The 21,166-nt window shown below is 38.3% G+C and overlaps 1 protein-coding gene across 4 annotated transcripts in view; it reads left to right on the top strand.

Moving 5' to 3' along the window:
* The window catches only part of SMARCA2 (SWI/SNF related, matrix associated, actin dependent regulator of chromatin, subfamily a, member 2), a 115,394-nt gene that overhangs the window by 33,547 nt on the left and 60,681 nt on the right, over positions 1-21,166 (top strand). For 3 of the 4 annotated variants that reach the window (XM_065663726.1, XM_065663728.1, XM_065663727.1), the window contains exons 4-15: positions 948-1,277; positions 2,240-2,341; positions 4,914-5,163; positions 10,602-10,728; positions 11,930-12,103; positions 12,332-12,505; positions 13,150-13,320; positions 15,444-15,497; positions 16,989-17,119; positions 17,295-17,355; positions 19,869-19,969; positions 20,273-20,420. In XM_065663726.1, coding sequence (XP_065519798.1) covers positions 948-1,277; positions 2,240-2,341; positions 4,914-5,163; positions 10,602-10,728; positions 11,930-12,103; positions 12,332-12,505; positions 13,150-13,320; positions 15,444-15,497; positions 16,989-17,119; positions 17,295-17,355; positions 19,869-19,969; positions 20,273-20,420 — 1,823 coding nt within the window. Of the gene's footprint in view, positions 1-947; positions 1,278-2,239; positions 2,342-4,913; positions 5,164-7,323; positions 7,416-10,601; positions 10,729-11,929; positions 12,104-12,331; positions 12,506-13,149; positions 13,321-15,443; positions 15,498-16,988; positions 17,120-17,294; positions 17,356-19,868; positions 19,970-20,272; positions 20,421-21,166 lie in introns of those variants that run through there. The other variant, XM_065663729.1, reaches the window with a different exon arrangement.

Below are 21,166 nucleotides of genomic sequence, written 5' to 3'. Positions count from 1 at the left end.
CAGAGTACTTTAAATGGGTAAATAATTGTCTTTTTCACTCTTCATGGGACCTCTTTACAATCTGTCTGTTGTATATTACCCAAAGGATTGCTCTTTATTTTTTTTCTCTAACAAGCTACATACTCTTGGTAATCTCACCAAAAAACTATGCCATCTTGTTTCATGGATTTCTTCTGAAGCTCAAGGAAATAAGTATTAATGTAATTAAAAGTAAAACTTAAACTGCATTCACAAGTGCTATAATAAGATACAAGCACTATTTGCTTCAGAACTGTGCTTGCTTTCCCAGAACTTTATAGAGTAACAGTCTTCAGCAGCTTCTTCAGGAGGTGATTTTTGTGCTTGCAGTTGATGTTCCAAGTTTTTGAACACTGAGATGGTAAAAGGTATTAAACATTCTTTGTCCGGCTCAAACCTTTATTCTGTATAAATTAAAGAGCCATTACATAGAAATTGGAACTATCTGTTTCTATTTTTGTATGTTGGCAAGTTTTGGCAAAGAGGGCCTTTGTCAGTGAAGGGGTATTACTTGATGTGTGTGCATCAAAATAAGCTCACAGTAATATGGTGTATAACAGACAGACTTAACAACATGTGTTCCTCAAGGCAATATTTATCTAGTATTGTAGTGAAGCAGTACCACATCCTCATGCTTCCGTATTGTATTTTATATTTTAGCTTGTCTTACTCCAAATGTAAAGGTAATTGTTATTTTTAGAAATTATTGTGTGATGTAATCATAGCTCTTCTCAAAGAAGGCTCATGAGGCTATGTTGGTAGCCCAGGAACCTTCAGATTTTACTTTTGTTCTTACAGAAAGTAATACTATGTAGGTCAGCTATCCTTACCTGAGAAAGACATTGTATACTGAATGTACTCTTAAATATGATGGAATTTAGATTTGATTAACCAGAGAGGTAAGTTTGTGATCCTCTTACCTGTTCCAGGTTACATGTCTCCACACCCTTCTCCGCTAGGAGCACCAGAGCATGTGTCCAGTCCGATGTCTGGAGGAGGTCCAACTCCACCCCAGATGACTCCCAGCCAGCAAGGACCCATTATGCCAGGAGACCCGCAAGCTATGAGTCAGCCTAACAGAGGTCCTTCACCTTTCAGCCCTGTACAGCTGCATCAGCTGCGGGCTCAGATTCTAGCATACAAAATGCTAGCTAGAGGTCAGCCTTTACCAGAAAACCTTCAGCTTGCTGTTCAGGGCAAGAGGACACTCCCTGGCATTCAACAGCAGCAGCCTCCTAATGCCTTCAACAGACAGTCTGGTAAGTGAATCTAGGCATTGTGTCATTGCGCAGGTAATTCTTGAAGTTTTGCTTGTGGAAAATGAAGAAATGGGTGCTGTGCAGGGCTGTAATTTGGGATTGTATTCGGGTGTATTAAGTGAACTTTGGTTTTAAGCTTGAGCAAGTATTTAAGACACATCTTATTAATAGGATATTGTAAAAACTGAAATAAAAGTGATTTCACTGTACAATGCTGTGTCTATCCTGATTATACTTTTCATTTTTTGAATGTTAATTATACTTTACTGATCACAATTTTACTGTTTTTCACAGAGTGAATTTTCAGACTCTGGTCACTGTACAAAAGTAGATAAGAAAACAGGGAGCACACTGAGAGATTATTTAGGTTGTGAAAATAAACCATTTATAGTGTTCTTTCAAGTAAAAAACATAAGGAAAGAAAAGGGTTTTAATTTTTTCTCCTAATGGTAATAGAATTACAATGCAAGCATGTTTTGGTCCTAAGAAAAGGACCAAAAACATTAAATGCCCTTCACCTATTTGTTTGTGAACACCTCCGCTGCTGAGTTTGCATTAGAAATTGAGGGTTAAGATGATACTATTTTCTTTTAATAATGATCTTAATTTCACTGGTCTGTAATTTCTGTGGGTATGGTTTTGCTACTGAGCAAGGTTTTTTAGGAGACAGAGGACAGAGCCTTGGGTGAGATGGTTTAGTGTGAGGTGTCCCTGCCCATGGCAGGGGGTTTAGAACTAGATAATCTTAAGGTCCTTTCAAACTGTAACTATTCTATGATTCTATGATTATTTTAATATGCTTCATTATGTGTATGTTTTCACAATAAAGTCTACGTAAATTCATATTTAATGAAGAAAAATACTACTTGCCTGAATACACAAGCATGCTGGAAAAGAATGTTTTTTGAATACTTCAAAATGCTTTGTGTATTAGTAAGTTTATTTTCTCTGTCCAATTGCAGGGATTGGGTTACATACAATGAGTGGTGCTGCAACTGGACCCGGCCCTGCTCCGGGAATGCCTGGACATACAGCTGCCATTACCCCTAAAACTTGGACTGAAGGTACAGCAGGGTATAATGCTAATTTTACATCATGTGTGAAGGGATATGGTTAAGCAGCGTAGGAGAGGTTGGGGAAAAGATGCAGGGTTTAAAAAAAAAAAGGTAGAAAAATAGTGTAACCTTTACTATGGCTATGACTTGAATTAAGGAGAATCTAGCCATTTATTAATCCACGAATTACTTGATCACATGAAATTACTGCAATTCTTAAGCAGCCTGGAGATGAAGCACCTTTTTTTTTTTTGATCAGAGTGAAGTATGTAAGCTGCCTGAGAGACACCCATAAAATCTACTTAATATATTATGTTCTGACCATATTAAGTAGATTGCTTTGAAAGTTCAGTGTAGTATTTGATCTCTAATGAAGAATGTAACATTCTCCCCCTGCATGATAATCAGGTTTTGAAACAAATCATTTGGATCTGGGTTTACAGGCTGTAAAATTACAGTATCGCAGGCTTGCAAATAATGTAGGCTTCTCATACAGTAGAAATGTTACATTGTTGCTTGTGAGTAAATCTGGGGACAATGATGACTCTATGATAGGTGCTGTCATAAAAAAATTCATTAGCTTCATAGGGCAACATGAAAAGAAAATGAAATACTAACATGTAATCAGATGTAGAATTGCTTTTCTTGGAATACTCTGAAAGAACACTTAGAATTTGGGTAGGATAATAAACAGGGAGGAAAGTGTTTCTTGAGAGGTTATATGTCTGAGTTTGCTAGGCGCCGTGCCTTCTAGCTCAAATGCTGCTACTAAAAAATGCTGACAGAGATGAAGAATTGCCGGATGGATAGTTTTTATCTAAATAATACAGGACGTCGTAATAGTAACAGTCTGTCCTGTTTAACTATGAGCTGCTTATTGTTTGTCCTTTTTCACTGCTGTTTATTTAATAAGAAAAAAGCTGTCTGTCCTTGCTGTGTCTGTTTGAAAGTTTTATTTAACGCATTTTTTAAATCTTCGCTTATTCCTTTAAATTTATATTTAATTCATTATGTAGTTGTTTATGGTAGTGTATGTTTTACAGTTTTATTTGCATCGAACAGAAAACTGAGGCAGCAGAGAGGCGTTTGGTGGGCTTGCTTTCTTCCCTTATTTTAATAAGCTGAAATTCAGTGTTGCTAAATACAAGTTCTGCAGCTTGTGCTCGAGTTCCTTTTCTTGAGTTTGGTGCAGATGTGTGAATGACAGATGGTGATCTCTGACGGAATTTTTTACATAGCTTTCTGGATATTGGGTTTGAATTAAGGTTGATTACAGGATTGCAGGTGTACTTTGCAGTTAAATTCGTGTAATTCCTCAGAAAATTATGTGACATCTTCATTGTTGCATGTCTGTTGTCAGTGGCAGTTTGTGAACATCTGAATGCATGCATGACTTGTTGTCATAGTGGCATACTGAAATCTGTGACCCTTAGTGTTTGTAAATGGCAGGTACAATTTTCATGTTAACTGAGGTGTTAAATTTCAAGATGATTACCTGAACACCTGGCAGTAGTCAAGGCCAGGCTGGACAGAGCCTTGGGTGACATGGTCTAATGTGAGGTGTCCCTGCCCATGGCAGGGGGGTTGGAACTAGATGATCAAAGGGGGTGATCCACCCCTCTCTACTCTGCTCTCGTGAGACCTCACTTGTAGTATTGTGTGCAGTTCTGGTGTCCTCAACATAAAAAGGACATGGAACTGTTGTAACAAGTCCAGAGGAGGGCCACGAGGATGATCAGGGGACTGGAGCACCTCCTGTATGAAGACAGGCTGAGAAAGTTGGGGCTGTTCAGCCTGGAGAAGAGAAGGCTGCGTGCAGACCTCATAGCAGCCTTCCAGTATCTGAAGAGGGGCTATGGGGATGCTGGGGAGGGACTCTTCATTAGGGACTGTAGTGACAGGACAAGGGGTAACAGGTTAAAACTTAAACAGGGGAAGTTTAGATTAGATATAAGGAAGAAATTCTTTACTGTGAGGGTGGTGAAGCACTGGAATGGGTTGCCCAAGGACATTGTGAATGCTCCATCCCTGGCAGTGTCCAAGGCCAAGTTGGACAGAGCCTTGGGTGACATGGTTTAGTGTGAGGTGTCGCTGCCCATGGCAGGGGGGTTGGAACTAGGTGATCTTAAGGTCCTTTCCAACCCTAACTATTCTATGATTCGATGATTCTATGATCTTACAGTCCTTTCCAACTGAACCCATTCTGGGATTCCATGATTAGAATGCTGTAAGATAAAACAATAGTTTAACTCCTAGTATTTGAAAAACTTAAATACAATTAATAGGAGATTGTGAAAAAAAAAAGACATTTATGGATGACAGGTACTTCTGAGTAGAAATTTTAATACGGCTATCTATTTCTCATACTGTTGTAAAAGCAGACCTGCTGGTACTTGTCAGGTTGTGATTCTGTTGCATTGTAGTATATTTTTTTAAATACAGAGTGTCATTTGTCTCGGGTTCCCTCTTTCAGTGATTTTGAATGTTTACTTCAGCTTCACGTTCTGTCTTCAGAAACTGGCTTGATTTTTGTCCTGCTTTCCATGTTTCACGTTGCATATAAGTACTTTTTATGATGCAGGCCAAGCCCCAGACATGAGTGTCTCTAATGCACAGCAGAAGCTTCCTGCGGCACCACCAAGTGGGAGGCCTTCTCCTGCCCCTGCTGCTGCCCAGCCAGCTGCCGCCATGCCTGGGCCTTCTGTACCACAGCCACCACCTGGACAGCCTTCACCCATTATTCAGCTGCAGCAAAAGCAGAATCGCATCAGCCCTATCCAGAAGCCACAAGGGTTGGATCCTGTTGAAATACTCCAAGAACGTGAATATAGGTAAAAGCAAATAACAAGATTCAAATGCATGTGCACATTGCTGATTTTCACTTACTCAACTGAAACTGCTTGCAATTAACTACCGTAGAGACAATAATATAACCTTGAGTTTGTCAAAGAGCAGTGTGGAAACATCAGACCAAACCATGATTTACTTCAATCTCAAGTTACGAACTATAGAACAGTAGAAGGGTCATGAAGTAAAGCATACTTGCAGTATCACTGCAAAACAGCCTCAAGGACTCTGCTGTCTTAGCATATCATTTGGATGCTCTAGACACCGAAGATTAGGATATCAGGGTCCTTGTAGTGAGCAGAGAAACTAGTTTGATGCAGAACGTTTTCAGAACAAAAGTGAAGTTAGAAAGGAACAGTGAAGATTGAAAGGCTGGTGAGTTAGTTGCCACAGAAAACCAAATTTTATTAGTGATGATGGGATTGGGTGGACTGCCACAGAGTAGAGAGAATATTAAGGAGATCACAGACAATGTTATAAAAAAATAAAAAAGTTTGCCAGGAAGCATGATGTTTGAAAGTTGCCTTCTGAGTGCCCGAATTAGATGGCGAATTGTATTCATTATAAAGTAGAGGATGACATTTCATGTAAAGTTAGACTTCTTCCCTCTTCCCATCCACAAGACTATTAAACAGTTGACCGTAGGAATCTGTTTGGCAGAGGGATCTTGACCTGCACCTGAAATATGCTCCTGATTATTATCAGTCAGGGGAAGAAAACTGTGCTTGACATACTTCAGCTTACTGAAGAATGGTTTAATGACTTTCACTTTCTGAAGGTGAAACACCGTGAAGTATTTTAGAATGTGGTGCCACGTCCAGAATCCAGGCCTTGATCCCAGAAAAGCTCTTAATTTTATCATAAAATAATGCTCAAGTAATGTATTGGCATGTTGTGGTCATTTTGTCAGTCTTACCCTTTTTGCCTTAGGACTGACTGAATGGCCATAGTTGTTTCAGCATGAGCAGTCACTGTTCCCTGCCACCTTCTCCAGAATGCTTGTAGAACACACCATTATATGGTTTCACAGTTGCTATGAGTAAAGAATTGTACTGACATGAGCCAAGAGTCACATGGCCAGTATAATGTAACATTTCTGCATCAGTTAGCCTGAAATTGTTACTCCTTCTGTCTTTCCAGCCCTGCTCCTGCACTATTTGTGCAAAACTATTATGTCTTAGTATGCATAAATGGTGGAAAGTGAAGGAGTGACAGTAAATAGTGGTGTTGCTTTTACTAATATGGAGAACCAGTTGCATATCTGTTAGGTTCTAAATACTCTGATCTTTTTGGCAGAGTAAGTGAGGTGGAAGTTTGACAGAGATTGTGCAGCAGGAGGGTTTTATATTTTTATGGTAGTGTGTAGGTAGGGGTTCAAGCTTTTCTAATGTTGAACACTGTATACCAGAATGCTTTGAACTTCTGGAATACTTTCATTATTTAAAACCGTATAAGTAGCATCAGACAAAAGTTTTAAAAAAATCTGTTGAACACCTTTTGTGCTTTGGATGATACTAGACTTCACCTTAGTATACTCAAGTTTAATGCAGAACCATGATATATTCACTCTCTCTTCATAAAAAGGGGGTAGAGAAAAAGCCAGTGTAGATATTTGTGTCCTAAAACCAGTGAAGCTAGAAAAAGCTTCGTGAAACGTTTATCTCTTGAGATCTCTCAGTAGTTGACTTCTAATAAAGGGCTGTTATACTTTGAAATACTTAGAAAACTGTTTAAATCTCATTTTCATGAAAAGACAGAATCATCACATAGTTATTTTAGGGATTGATAATTCAGACATACAGATAGACCCAAAAGGTAAAATTTGAGTATGCTGCCTTATTGAGGAAAAGTGTGAGCTTTGATTCTCATTAATTTAGGAGTTCCTTGAAAATGTCAGATAAGGTTTACTCAGTGGTTCCACTGCTTTTGGCTAGGTACAATCATAGTAGATTGTATGGGGGATGTTTTGGATTTATGCTCAGAACAGGGCTGATAAGACAGGGATGTTTTCGTTATTAGTGAGCAGTGCTTACACAAAGTCAAGGCCCTTTCTGTTCATCAGGCGCCGAGTGAGTAGGTTAGGGGTGCACAAAAACTGGGAGGGGACTCAGCCGGGACAGCGGACCTCAACTGACCAACGAGAAGTTCCAGATTTCGTCATGCTCAGCAATAAAAGTGGGGGGACATGGGCAGGGGCACCCTTCTTGAGGAGTGGCTGAGCATCGTTCAGTTGGTGGTAAGCAGTTGTTTTCATTTGCATTACTTGTCTTTCCTGGATTTTATTTTCCTCTCTATTTTTTTTCTCTCTTTTCCTGACAGTAATGAAAAAAAAAAATAATTAATGATCAAACTGTTTTTATCTCGCCCAGAAGTTTTTCTCACTTTTACCCTTCTGATTGTTCTCCCATCCCACTGGACCTGGGGGGAGAGGGAGTGAGCAGCTGCATGGTGTTTAGTTTCTGGCCAGGGCTAAATTAGGACAATGACCTCGAACATGGGTTTCTGGATTAAAGTTGTGAAGTGTGCTGATGGGGAGACAGTAATTTAGTGCTAACTCATGAGCTACAGGATAAAAAGTTAATTGCCGAGGTGCTGGGGCACATCTCTTGAATACACACTTCTCAAACGTGTGGCAGTCTTTCAGGGGAGAGTGTTACTGCATAGGTATTTCTGTTTCTTAATGGTTCATGTACATGATTTATGTATTAGACCATGTCTTACATACAGAACAATATTGTAAATGTGAAATACTTTACTTCTGATGTTACAAAATGACTTTTTTTTTTCAGTGGTAGCAATTTGGTTTTGCTTTCCTGGATACTAGTAAGTTACGGAATTTGTTCCAATTGATCAAATAGGCAATTAGAAGTACAGTACAGCGATCCCGTTCATTAACCACATGTTAAATAGACCAATACAGAAGAAGAAGCAGTAATACACCTATTAATATATTGCAGGATATGAAAAAGCTTTGAGTGTAATGAAACAGCAGCAGCCTGCTTATTCTCCCTGAAAAGCCTTATAATATGATTATAAAAAAGGCTTCAGCGTATATTAAAAAAGAGAAGGAAAATGGACAGTTAATGTTGCTGTCAAATTCACGTGGTTGTGCCAAGAAACAGTCTGCAGCATATGTTGATTTGACATTATATGGTAATTGATGTTAATCTCTGTGTGACTAAAGGTAGATAAAAAGAAACTTAGATATTTTAAATTCTTATCAATATAAGAAGTTTAAATTATTCATATATGGAGAGCTGTTAAACTTGCTGTGTTCCTTGAAATCTGGTCAGAACAAAAAATTCATCCTGTGCCTTTGTAAAACTCTCCATAACACTTTCTTTTAAAATAAAGTGCTGCTTTTTAATTTCACTGAAGAGATCTCTTAAAACTAATAATGTTTATAATTTGAAGTTGTTCTATTATGTGTAAGGGCTTTTTCCACCTTTTTGTTGCTAATTAAAGAAAATACAGTTGCTGGTGTCCTGTAGGTTGTCTGGGGTTTCTTTCTGTTATCTGCAAAGTCTCTTCTTATCTATCTTCATGGTTTATTGTGTGACATCCATGCCAGACGGGTTTGAATATGCAAGCATAACCTCTCTTGTGAACCCCTAGTTAATGAGGAAGAGATGTACATCACTTGTTTTGCAAAGAGATCTCTGTGTAGATGCACTAGCCGCTTTCTAGATGGAGGGAGATAAATAGCTGAACTGCATAGATTAATTGAATATATCCTCGAAATGATGAGATTATATCCTTCAAGTGCTTGTAAAAAGCATCTAGGAGACCTTTTTCTTTGGATTCTGTTTACCTAATAGCTACTGTTGCTTTTCCATGAAGACAGCAAAAGTCCCACAAACTGCAGGCATTACTCTTTAAAGACTAGAAGGTAGCTATGGTGAGAAACACTTCAAGTAGCTGCACCTGGACAAGTACCTGTAGCTTTTAATGGAACTTTCTCATAGTGGGAAGTAACCCTTGCTTTACTTTGCAGTCTGTGTAAAAACCCAAACCTAATTCTGCTTCAGTTCTTTGCTCTCTGAAGTACACTAACTTAGTTCTCTGCAGTAATGCAGCGATACTTTCTTCTTCTTGTTCCAGGAACTTCAGAAGCCTTCTGGCAATATATATATTAAACAAAAAAACCCAACATCCTTGTAGGAAGTTTAGGAGTTCTAGGAAGGAATTAACTGTAGAAGTGATTCCAGTTGCCTTTAAGATTGTATGTAGTCATGATGCATGCAGTTTGTGTGAGATAGTAGTATTTTGATTTGTTCTGACTCCGTATATTGTGTGCAGCCATTTTGCCTAATGTGTGATCTGCTTTCCAGCTGTGAGGCTGACATGTTGAGTGTATGGGAGTTTATGTCACTGTGCTAATACTTGGAGTGATGATAGGGGGCAAAAGGGATGGGGAAGAATGATCCCTGTATGCACAGAAGGTCTATAAGAAAGTGCTTGCTTTCTTCCCTCATGGCAGTTCCGAAGTCCTCATTGCAGGAAACCGACAGTATACACCTTTTCTTGATGCCATCTAATGTTTTGTGCTTTGTGAAAGTAAAGAAAAAGTAAAAACTGAAAGTCCTGTGCAGTTTAGGGCCTCTTTGTGGGCCTTTAGGTTTTTGATTTTGGGAGAGAGAGGACTCTCCAGTTTGGGGGAATGCATGTGTTTGGTTTAACTGTGGTTTTTTTTTTTTGGGGGGGGGGGGCAGGTGGTTTGTGTTATTTTGTTGGTTTGTTTTCCTAAAGCATGTGGGATATGGAGGGCATTTGTACAGTTGAACTTAGAGGCAGTTTTTGGATTACTTACGAGTTTGGGGTGTGTTATTTTAGGGCCTTGGCAAAATTTGCAGTTCACAGAAGTACTTGCTTGTAAATAAACCCACAAAAACTTCTGTTGGGCGTGTCCACTATTCTCTCTTTCTCTCTCTCTTGAATTTGCAAATGAATGCAAAAGGAGCTTGTAAAGGAAGAGTGAAATAGAAACAGCTATGTAAGTGTGAATACTTTACTAATCAACCTTTCATTTGTCAATAAAATAAGAAAGTAGAATTTCAGATACGAAGGAAAGTTTTTTCTGTGCTGTCACTGACTACACTGTGTATAAAACAATACCCATCAAAGAAGCTTGAAAGCAGAATCCTATATAGAATGAGTAAAACAAAATTCCCAAGTTTCTTTTCACTCATAGACTTTTAGCTAAAATTAAAAGAAGGGCTAAGGGGAATTTTCAGTATTTGACAATTTATTTTCAAAGTGGAAAAGAATACCTAATGTCATCTCTGGAAAAGCCTGTTAGTTCAGAAACAATTAGTAAAAGCCAAATAAACACCTCAGCTAAATTGTTTATTTTTACTTTATGATTTTGATAACCACTTACAGATTTCTCCTGGTGTCTTAACCCAGTTTTCTGTTTACTTAGGCTTCAGGCTCGAATTGCTCACAGAATCCAGGAACTGGAGAACTTACCTGGTTCTCTGCCCCCTGATCTGCGAACCAAAGCTACAGTGGAGTTGAAGGCACTTAGGTTACTGAATTTCCAGCGCCAGGTAATGCCTTTTGCTTCAGGAAGGTTCTCATAGAAGTCACATAAAAGTGTGTTTATGTAGCAGAGGGTAAACTAGCAAGAGGCTTTGCAGCAGCACTGAGCCTAAGCATGATAGCAGACTTGACTGACAAGCAAGTCACGGAAATGTTTAACTTACATTTTATTTTGTTTTGTTAAAACAAATGTCTAAGTGTTCTTTTTGCTTCCTGCTTTATCTTCCAGCCTAAAGTATAACCATAGAACTGTGTCTTTGATAATGGACACGGCATTGGCATGAAGACAAAACAAGAGCTGGACATGCTGCAAGCTGATTTTCAGCACAAATTTCAATAGACACCTCTGTCTTGGCATACTCTGTATTTATCATGGGTCCCTTGTTTTAGGAAGAATTGTGTGTTAGTGCTGTTGTATTTCTCTGTGGTCTGTTTTCAGTATTTCCACTGTGGCATGCACTTTGAAAATTATGCGTAACAAGATGATAACTAAGATATAAATTGGATCTTGAGTACATGTATCAGCAAATGAATTTCAGAAAAGAAATCACACTGCCAAACTCTTACAGGCCTCTTGCCGTTGGTTTTTCCAGCTAATTTGGAAGAACAAAGAAGTGATTTGGCAGGTCAAGAAAAATACTTCCTGACAGAAGCCTTGGCAGTAGTGGTACCATGGTGTCCAAGTCTTTCCTTTCCTCTTCTCTTGGCACACTTTTGTGGTGAAGTTTTGTCAGAGATCAGATGAAAAGCAGCAGGCTCTCCCAGCTGTACTGCTGAGACTGTAGAAATACTGTTCCAGTGTTCCCGTAACTTCTTCCTGTTTTCTCCTGTGCAGCTGGCACTGAAATGAGTTGTCAGCTGTGTCCAGGTCCAGCTGTAGTAAGTATGTATGTTGTTCATTTGTGCTTTACTTCGATGGTGTAACATTTTGGCAAGCCCCTTTCATTGTAGCAAGATAGTCATTTGCAGCATCTTGTAAACAAGGAAGAAATGATGAGTGAGAGTGATTAACAATTTTGACCATCCTGTGGCAACTGAAGATTTGTTTAGAGAGGCAGACGTAGTTGCTGCAACTGTATAGATGCTAGATCTTTTCAGAACTGCAATGTAAATGGAAGAGGAGGTTGGGACATCTTCTGGACTTTTACTGTTTCATTCTTCCAAAATGATCATTTTATTTAAAAAGTGTTTATTTTTTCCTACTGGTAGCTAAGACAAGAGGTGGTAGCTTGCATGCGACGTGACACAACACTGGAAACAGCACTGAACTCCAAAGCTTACAAACGAAGCAAGCGTCAGACTTTGAGGGAGGCCAGGATGACAGAAAAGCTTGAGAAACAGCAGAAGATAGAGCAGGAGAGGAAGCGTAGGCAGAAGCATCAGGTATTTTAACTTACTAGCTGTTTACCCCGTGACAGAAATGCAGCTTGCTTTGTTGTGTATGTCTTCTCTATGAAATGCTTTCTTTACCTTTGGAGTTTCTAGTATTAAAAACCACCTCCAAATCTTGTGGTAAGCAATTGGAAAACAGTAACATTAAAACTTCTGTATTCCCAATTTCAAATCCTGTGCTTCGTCCAAGTGTTTGCACTGACTTGTTTCTCTTTCTAGGAATACCTGAATAGCATATTGCAGCATGCTAAAGATTTTAAAGAGTACCACCGATCAGTTGCTGGGAAAATTCAGAAGCTTTCTAAAGCTGTGGCAACTTGGCATGCCAACACTGAGCGTGAGCAGAAGAAAGAAACTGAGAGAATTGAGAAGGAAAGAATGAGGAGACTAATGGTAAGGAGCAGAGAAAAGAATATGGTTATTTTAGCTGAAATTATGTATTGTTTCCTTTTCGTATATTATATACAGTCTTAGTCAAATGTATTTCTTTTGCAGAATTAAACATCTGTTGTGCAAAAAGTGTAAATCTTAAACTGCTGTAGCTGGATTATGTGTAATTCTGATGATGTTAGTGAATACCACACTTTTAACCTGTAAGTGAAAGAGCTATAAATTCTAGCATAGCCATTTCTATATAACATTAGGAAGAAGTTCTTCACTATGGGGATGGTGAGGCACTGGCACAGGTTGCCCAGAGAAGTGGTGGATGCCCCATCCCTGGAAGCGTTCAAGCCAGGTTGGACGGGACTTTGAGCAACTTGGTCTAGTGGAAGGTATCCCTGGCAATGACAGGAGGGTTGGGACTCAATGATCTTTAAGGTCCCTTCCAGTCCAAACCATTCTATGATTCTGTGACCCACTAACACAAATGTATGACCCTCTGGGCTATGCATTTTAACAAGTTCTTTACCCATCTAGTTTTTTCATTCCACAGATCATAGTGACCTAGCTAGAATAACACATGATTACTGCATCAATTGGTTAGTGTTTCTTTGGAAGCATTTCTGTCATGGTTGATGTCTGTTTTGTATTGCTAGGCTGAAGATGAAGAAGGCTACCGTAAGCTGATTGACCAAAAGAAAGATAGACGCCTGGCCTACCTATTGCAGCAGACAGATGAGTATGTGGCTAATTTGACTAACCTGGTATGGGAGCATAAACAGGCACAAGCAGCCAAAGAGAAGAAGAAGAGAAGGAGGAGAAAGAAGGCAAGTAGTTACAGCTGATATTCTTAGGCCATCACTTTTTCAAATCCAATTTTAGTGTTGATAAATGTAGCTATACCTAATTATCTTACACTTACCGAAGTGTGTAAAATCATCTACACTGCCAGATTCTGAACACTAAGGGAATGCGTCTCTCTCCAGTAAAATACATAAGAAATTTGTTCTCATTAAATCTAGAGAAATGTGGGAAGGAGGTAGGATTAGAAAATTGTGTGCTGTTAACATTGTTTTGATGATAAACTTCCTACAGGCAAAATTGGGCCAGACATGTAAATTACTAATAAAGTATTTGAAAAGGATCCAATGGATCCATAATACATTGTATGAAGAAAATAGTAAAAGTCTGGTTATGTGGCTGTTTCACACAGGGTAACTCTTTTAGACCTTTACATTCTACACTTGGCTCAGGCCCTTTTGTGAATCACTGGAAACAACTGGAGAGAAATAACTTGGGTAGGAGTATTACAGCAAATGGGGTTTCTGCCAGTAGTATTTTTCATTGTGCATTCCTAACATTTAATTGAGGCTCTTCAAAATTCTCAAAAATAAAATATTTGACCCTTTGAGAGGGACTTACAAAAACTGAAAACTGCTTTAAAAAAAAAAAAAAATCCATATGTGAAATAATCATGAGTTATGATTTGCCATTTTGAGGACCTCTGAGTAACTTTCATCTCTTGCAGAACGGGTAAGAGGATTTTTATAATCCCTTTCCATCCCTGATTTGCTGCTGATTACTGATAAAAATATAAACATTATATTTTACATGGCTTACAAGCAGCACTCTAAATATGCTAATAAATACCAGCATAGAAAAAAATATGATTCTGAAGATTAATGGTATAAAAAGTGCTCCATGTTTTCTCCTCTTCCTCACCAAAACATCCGTACTTGTTGAGAGTATGTTCTTAACATCAGAACGGGCCACTGCCAGCAGAGTTAAGATGTAACTTAAGCAGGGTTCTTAACTGTATTACCAGTGAGAACAGACCTTATTTAATGTACAGAATTCACAGTAGAGATAATCCTGAATGAGCGTGTGTGGAGTAAATGCACTGCTCTGATGAAAAACACTAATTCCTTCAACAGTCCACGTCTGTGATACAGTCCTGTTTCTATATCAGTTTAGCTGAACTATATATGAAAGAAGAGCGTTCACAGGATTTTCTCTTAGAAATGGCAATGAGGAAATAGATGGTGGTGAAGAAGTACTTCTTGTCTCTGCCAGGCTCACATTATGTAATATCCAAGTGAACCCTATATTCTTATGAGAATAAAATTTCAGATTAGTCCATTTGTTTTCTCTGGGATACAGATACATATCTGAAGTAGATACTGAGGATCATTTCAATATTAGGAAGTGCAGCTGTTCCTTAAATATACTACAAAAAAAATCCCAACCAAACAACTGGATTATCAAAATTTATCACACATATTAATGATGCTTGAAGTTGTTTATCTATAAAACACAATTTAAGACATCTGCTCTTGTTAGTCTGATCCTTAACCACTGGTAACCAAAACAGAACTGTGCTGTAGCACTACCAACCCAGCACTGTGACAGGAGTTGTATTCTGTCCTTTCTTGCTCATTATCAGCATTGTTTAGGAAAGTTCCAAACCAGAAGCATTCATTTTTTCATATTATCAAGACATTTTATTACAAGGTAAATGAGGACAGGCTTTGAGGAAGATACTGGCTTACTAGTCTGAGTGGTGCTTGGGGAGAAAAAAAAAAAATCAGTTTACTGCAATTAAGAACTGAGGGGTTCTTTAATATGTTTGGGTGGTTTTTGCACTTTAAGTAACTGTGACCTAGACTTAATTGAGATATAGCGCAAAGAACTCCGAAAATACCCTTCTAGTTAGTTGTCAGACTGGAAAACTTGTGTACACACCCAAAATAAAATTGCATGCATGAATATGCAATCTGTAGTGCTTGGTACCACCTCTGATACTGACGTTAAAGCACTTCACATAAATCACATGAAAATTAGTTACTATTTTATTTGTATTAGCACAGTTTGTAAGCACCTCAAGGTCCAAAACACTCTTTCTATACTTGTAATCTGACTGCGATATTTTTCACTTCCTCATTTGTTGTAGAAGGCTGAAGAAAATGCAGAGGGAATGGCATCTGGTCTTGGTCCTGATGGAGAGGTACGAATTTTAGAAGGTGTTTTTTGGTGTTTTATTTGTTTGTTTGTCTGTTTTTAAACTTTCTAGTGATTCTTCTCTGTGTCATTTCTGTAGCTTAAAGAGAAAATGTGACCACAAAGGTTCTAAGAAGAGCTGTTTATAACCAGGAATAAAAATTATCTAGATTAATGTTTATGCTAGCCTGTTTCAGAAAGCTGAAGACTAAAAGAAAAATACACTGAGTAATATACTCATATCACTGAGTATGCTGAAGAATCCATCTCAGCTTTGTTATAGTCTTTAAATTGTTTTCTTGCAGTTCATGTGCAGATACAGTTTATTTTCTAAAATGAGGTTGTAAACACAATACATTCTAGCTTCTTATCTTTAGAAAATACATTGTTGACATTGCATGTAATTACATTGATAGTCTGACACAGAACAGACTATAGTATTACGATGGCTTAAGACACCTTCAAGTTCTGTCTTACTCAGAAGCAAATTTTCTGTGTCATTCTTTGAATAAGATTTTTTATTCAGTAGCACAGCATATGCTGCCTTAGTAAGAGCTGTTCTGTTAATGCTATATTTCTGTTCATTTTAGTTTTAAATGAGGACTTTAGAATTGTATGTATTATATATTGTTCTACTTTTGGTCTTTTTTATACTTGCAAGGGATATTTTTAATGATGTAGTTTAAGAGTTACGGCAAAATCCTTGCATGAGGAAAATGCACATAACATTCTTGTAGCTTTAGTATTTATGGAAACGGGGTAAGTTTTATACACTGTCAGTCACTGTATTCATAGCTGTTCAGAATTATTCTTTCTTGTTCATATATATATATGTATGTACATATATATATATTAGGACAAGATTGTTCAGCAGAAGCAGTAGTAGAAGGCGATAAGTTTTTCAAATAGAAAATCTGTGATGAAACAGGGCAAAGAAATAACAGAAAATGTAATTATGCTGTTCTGGTTTTGTTAGAGCACCAGACTAAGTACAAGATTTTGGTTTTGCAGGTGCTTTATCAGCTTAGTTGAAGAAGTCAGGACCGTAAATCTGTGAATAAGTCTTCTTTACTGAAAAAGTTAGCTAAATTGTTAGGTCCTTATTTTTCCATATAAGAGAAAAGGCCATAAGGTCAATATATGGGTTTTTGTTACAGATATCCATTGGTGTGAGTAACAGGATTAAATTCCCATAAGCATACATAGCTTGTGTCTTGTTTCCTAGAAAGCAGTAATGTAATCTTTTCCATGCTGCTGTCTTTGATTTCCTTGGAATACTGTGGTATATTTGTGGCTGTCATGTAAAATGCGTTACATACAGAAAACTGTGGCTCAAGTGTTTGCTTGATAGTTACATGGGAAGGCGCGGCTTCTAATAATGAAACTTCACTTCTTGTTCAGATCTGGAATTTTGAAGGTGCTGTTAGCTGTTTTAATTATGTATTACAAGCATAAAATTCAGTTGCTGTATGGAATAAAATTGCATTTGAAATTTTAGCCCATAGATGAGAGCAGTCAGATGAGTGATCTTCCAGTCAAAGTGACTCATACGGAAACAGGCAAAGTTCTTCTTGGCCCAGAAGCACCAAAAGCAAGTCAGCTGGATGCTTGGCTCGAAATGAACCCTGGGTAAGTAGCTAGCATACAAATAGGCTGCTTTTTCTACTTACATTGATACTTTTAATGGGCTTCTCTTAGTTCCTCCTTTCTTTTAATTTACTGTGTGTAAGCTGAGTAGATCTGTTGAATCTAACCCCTCCTCTCATTATCTGTAATTCGTAATCCTTCTGTTGTCTTTGTACAGCTATGAAGTTGCTCCCAGGTCAGACAGTGAAGATGAAAGTGGATCTGAATATGAGGAGGAGGTATGTGTCTATAAAAAGAAATACTGTGACAAGTAATACAGTAAAACCCAAGTACTTCATGTGGTATTTTCCTCTTTTTCATAAGGAAGGAAAGGAAGGCAATAGCAGGTGCATATGTAGATGTTTTAAGAATAATACAATCAGGAAAAATAAGTGTATTGTTAATACTTTTCAGTTCATAGCAGTTGTCCTTTCTGTATGCTGTATGCCTAATTGGTAACTGGGTTTAGGAAAAGTAAATATTTTTCTCTGAGTGTTAATAGTCATGAACCAGAGAATATAAGCAGGTTCCTATTTAAAATTATGTGTCAGACTAAGGCTGTATTGTGGCTTTGTGCTGAATGAAGTTAACGTCTTTAGGGTCATTATTAGGACTGCTGCTGTTCAACGTCTTTATCAGTACAAGACTTAGACAGACATGAACAGTGGGAGTGATGCACCCTCATCAGATCTGCCCATAACACAAAGCTGTGTGATGTGGTGACACAAAGCTGTGTTCTATGGTCAACACACTGAAGGAAAGGATCAATCCAGAGAGACCTTGACAGGCTGGAGAGGTGACCATTGCGAACCTCATGAAGTTAAGCAAAGCCAAGTGCAAGGTCATGCACATGGGTTGGGGCAGTACCAGGAGCAGCTGCAGGTTGGGTGGAGACTGGATTGAGAGCAGCCCTGAGGAGGACTGTTTGGGGTGTTGGTTGATAAGGAGCTCAACGTGACCCAGCAGTTGTGCTTACGGTCCAGAAACCAACCACATCCTGGGCTGCAGAAAAAGGAGCGTGAGCAGCAGGTGAGGGGAGGCGATTCTTTCCCTCTGCTCTGGTAAGACCCAACCTGCAGTGCTGCATCCAGCTCTGGGGGCCTCAGCACAAGAGGCTTGGACTTGCTCAAGTGAGTCCAGAGGAGGCCATGAAGATGGTCAGAGGGCTGGAGCACCTCTTCTGTAAAGACAGGCTGAGAGAGCTGGGCTTGTTCAGCCTGGAGAGAAGGCTCTGGGGAGACCTTAGAGCAGCCTTCCAATGCCTAAAGGGGGCCTAGAAGAAATCTGGAGAGGGACTTCTTAGAAGGGCATGTATTGTTAGGACAAGGGGGAATGACTTTAAACTGAAAGAGGGGAGATTTAGGTTAAAGATACTATGAAGAAGTTCTTAACTATGAGGGTGGTGAGGCACTTGCACAGGTTGCCCAGAGAAGCTGTGGCTGTCCCATCCCTGGCAGTGTTCAAAGCCAGGTTGGACAGGGCTTTCAGCAAGCTGGTCTAGCGGAAAGTGTCCCTGCCCATAGCAGGGGGCTTAGAACTAGATGATCTTCAAGGTCCTTTCCAACGTAAATCATTCTGTCATTCTATGATTTTGTGATCTTTTAACATTTATACGCTGGAGGTTTTATTGGCAATTCTGAATTACACAGTTATTAATTTACATGTTATATTTATTAAAAATTTGGAATTATGTCAGGGATTTAAGTTCTGACTGTTCAGGGTAGGCTTGTTTGATTCAGCATTTTAAATACTACAAAAATTCTAAAAAGACTTAAATTTACACACAAAGATCACAAACCTGTAGGGCCATAATATTAGGTACTGTGAATAATCAGTATTGATACTTACGTAGTTTTTTTCAGGCAAGTACTTTCTAAAGGAGAGGAAAGCTGAAGGGTAGAGAGGACCATGTTCACTCAACAGGCTATTAGCAGAACTAGGTATAGAATTCGTTTCTCTCAAGTTTAGCAGTCTTTACAATACAGAACCAAATGACCACTGAAACTGATGGGACTGTGTGATGTTAAGGTAGTAGACATTTGTAGGACTAGTTATTTCTAACATAATTCTATAAGACTTTCACTGTTGATGAAAGGATGGGTGGGCCTGGTACATGTTAATTTCTAGGAGGAAGGTTAAAAAAGATGTGCCTGCATGTTTTAGTACAGTCTCTTTAGCAGCAGCATTTTTTAGAGCTGGGGAAATTCTTCTTAGGAGAATACACTTGCACAAGTCAGAGTAGCCTTCTGTTCAGCTTCATAAGTGAGATTTTAAGTTTCTTGGTTATCTATTACAACTGTAGGCAGAAGACAAATTGTTATTTTTAGAAGAGTAAAAATGTGGTCTGTTTTGAAAAAGTTAAGAAACCAGAAGCCTAAAACAGCCGTATTTGACAGGTTTTTAAGCTTTAGTAAATTATTACACATCTGGAATGTGATATACATGGTATTGGAATACTTTCGATGAACACAGTAGACAGAGTAAGGCTTTTAAAAGTAAGATCATTAAAGGGGAAATGCTTATTTTGAAGTATCAAGACTTCCTTTTGGTAAATATGTGTCAAAAATTATCTTTCCATTACACTGCAGTGCAGTTCTGATGTAGAATAGGTGTAAATGAAACTTTGTGATTCGAGTTTCTGTCATAAAGTATTGATCAACGAAAGCTACCAATATGTGAATACCAATTGAAAATACGATGTAGGAAGCTGTTGCACTTCCCAGCACCCCTGTTCTTTTTCTGTATTCTGTAGGATGACGAAGAAGAATCAAGCAGATTAGAAGCAGATGAGAAGATACTCCTGGATCCTAACAGCGAGGAAGTTTCTGAGAAAGATGCAAAGCAAATCATTGAGTGAGTGTTCTTTAGGTGCTGTTTTTTGTTAGGAATTGTGATTTCTTACAATGGCGTTTCCCAACATCAGCTTGCTCTAGATTACAGTGAATTGTGGTAGCTTCTCTGTCATTAACATCTGCAGGAAGAGGAACACGATCATTTGGTATTAATTGTGTACTGTTTATAAGGTAGCTTGTACCTTTTGATGTACTTGCCACAGTTGGGAATTCATTTATTTCTATGTAGAAATACATAGATGAGCTGTGGTCAAAAAACCTGTTTGTGGTGGGAATTCACTGTAGTTCTTTTTCTGCTTTCCAGGACAGCCAAACAAGATGTGGATGATGAATATAGCATGCAGTATAGTGCTAGAGGGTCTCAGTCCTATTACACTGTTGCTCATGCAATAACAGAGAGAGTGGAAAAGCAGTCTTCTCTACTTATTAATGGCACTCTAAAACATTACCAGGTGAGAAATCATCTCATATGCTCAGCATTTCAGTGTGCTATTTCAAGTGGCAAACTGAAAATTTGTTAAGAAACATAAGATCTCAAGTAGGTTATGACTTGGGATTATATGGACAAAGCAGTGACAGTTGACTATCACAGATAATGTTTCATGCAACTGCTTGAATAATAATATCACCTTTCTGCCTATACCATAACTTTTTTTTTTCTTTTAATTGCAGGCTAATAATATGTTGGTTTTGCTATCCTTCTCATTGATGTGGAATTTCAGTTTTGCTTATAGTTTTCATTTGTGTTGAATTAACAATATTTCTCTTCTTCCAATATTTAAAAGCTTAGGATTTTATTTTGTAATAAAGATTCTAGTGTTTCAGTGCAGTGAGAAGCAAACTTCAGAAACAAGAAAAATAATTTACTATAGCGGTTGATGTATCATTCTTTACAGACATTCAGTGGATTTAGTTGGCAGGAACTTCTGTATTCTGACATAGGCCAGACATAAGCATGTATGATTGAAAATGCCCTTGGTACATATTTTCAGCACTTCTGCTATTACACAGCTTTCTAGGAAACTCCAAGAATATGCATCTTTTCTGCAGTCAGAACATTTATTTCTGCATCCACATAAAATAAAGACTAATAATCACCAAGTTGTCATAAAGAGGTATATCTGTTCCTGTGTGCAGAGAACTGGAGGAAGACTGTTTCCTAAATGCAGAGCATTATGATTACAGCCACTGCTTCCTA

This window comes from Lathamus discolor, chromosome Z, assembly GCF_037157495.1.
Source record: "Lathamus discolor isolate bLatDis1 chromosome Z, bLatDis1.hap1, whole genome shotgun sequence".
NCBI lineage: Eukaryota > Metazoa > Chordata > Aves > Psittaciformes > Psittacidae > Lathamus > Lathamus discolor.
This window is presented reverse-complemented; position numbering and strand designations above follow the sequence as displayed.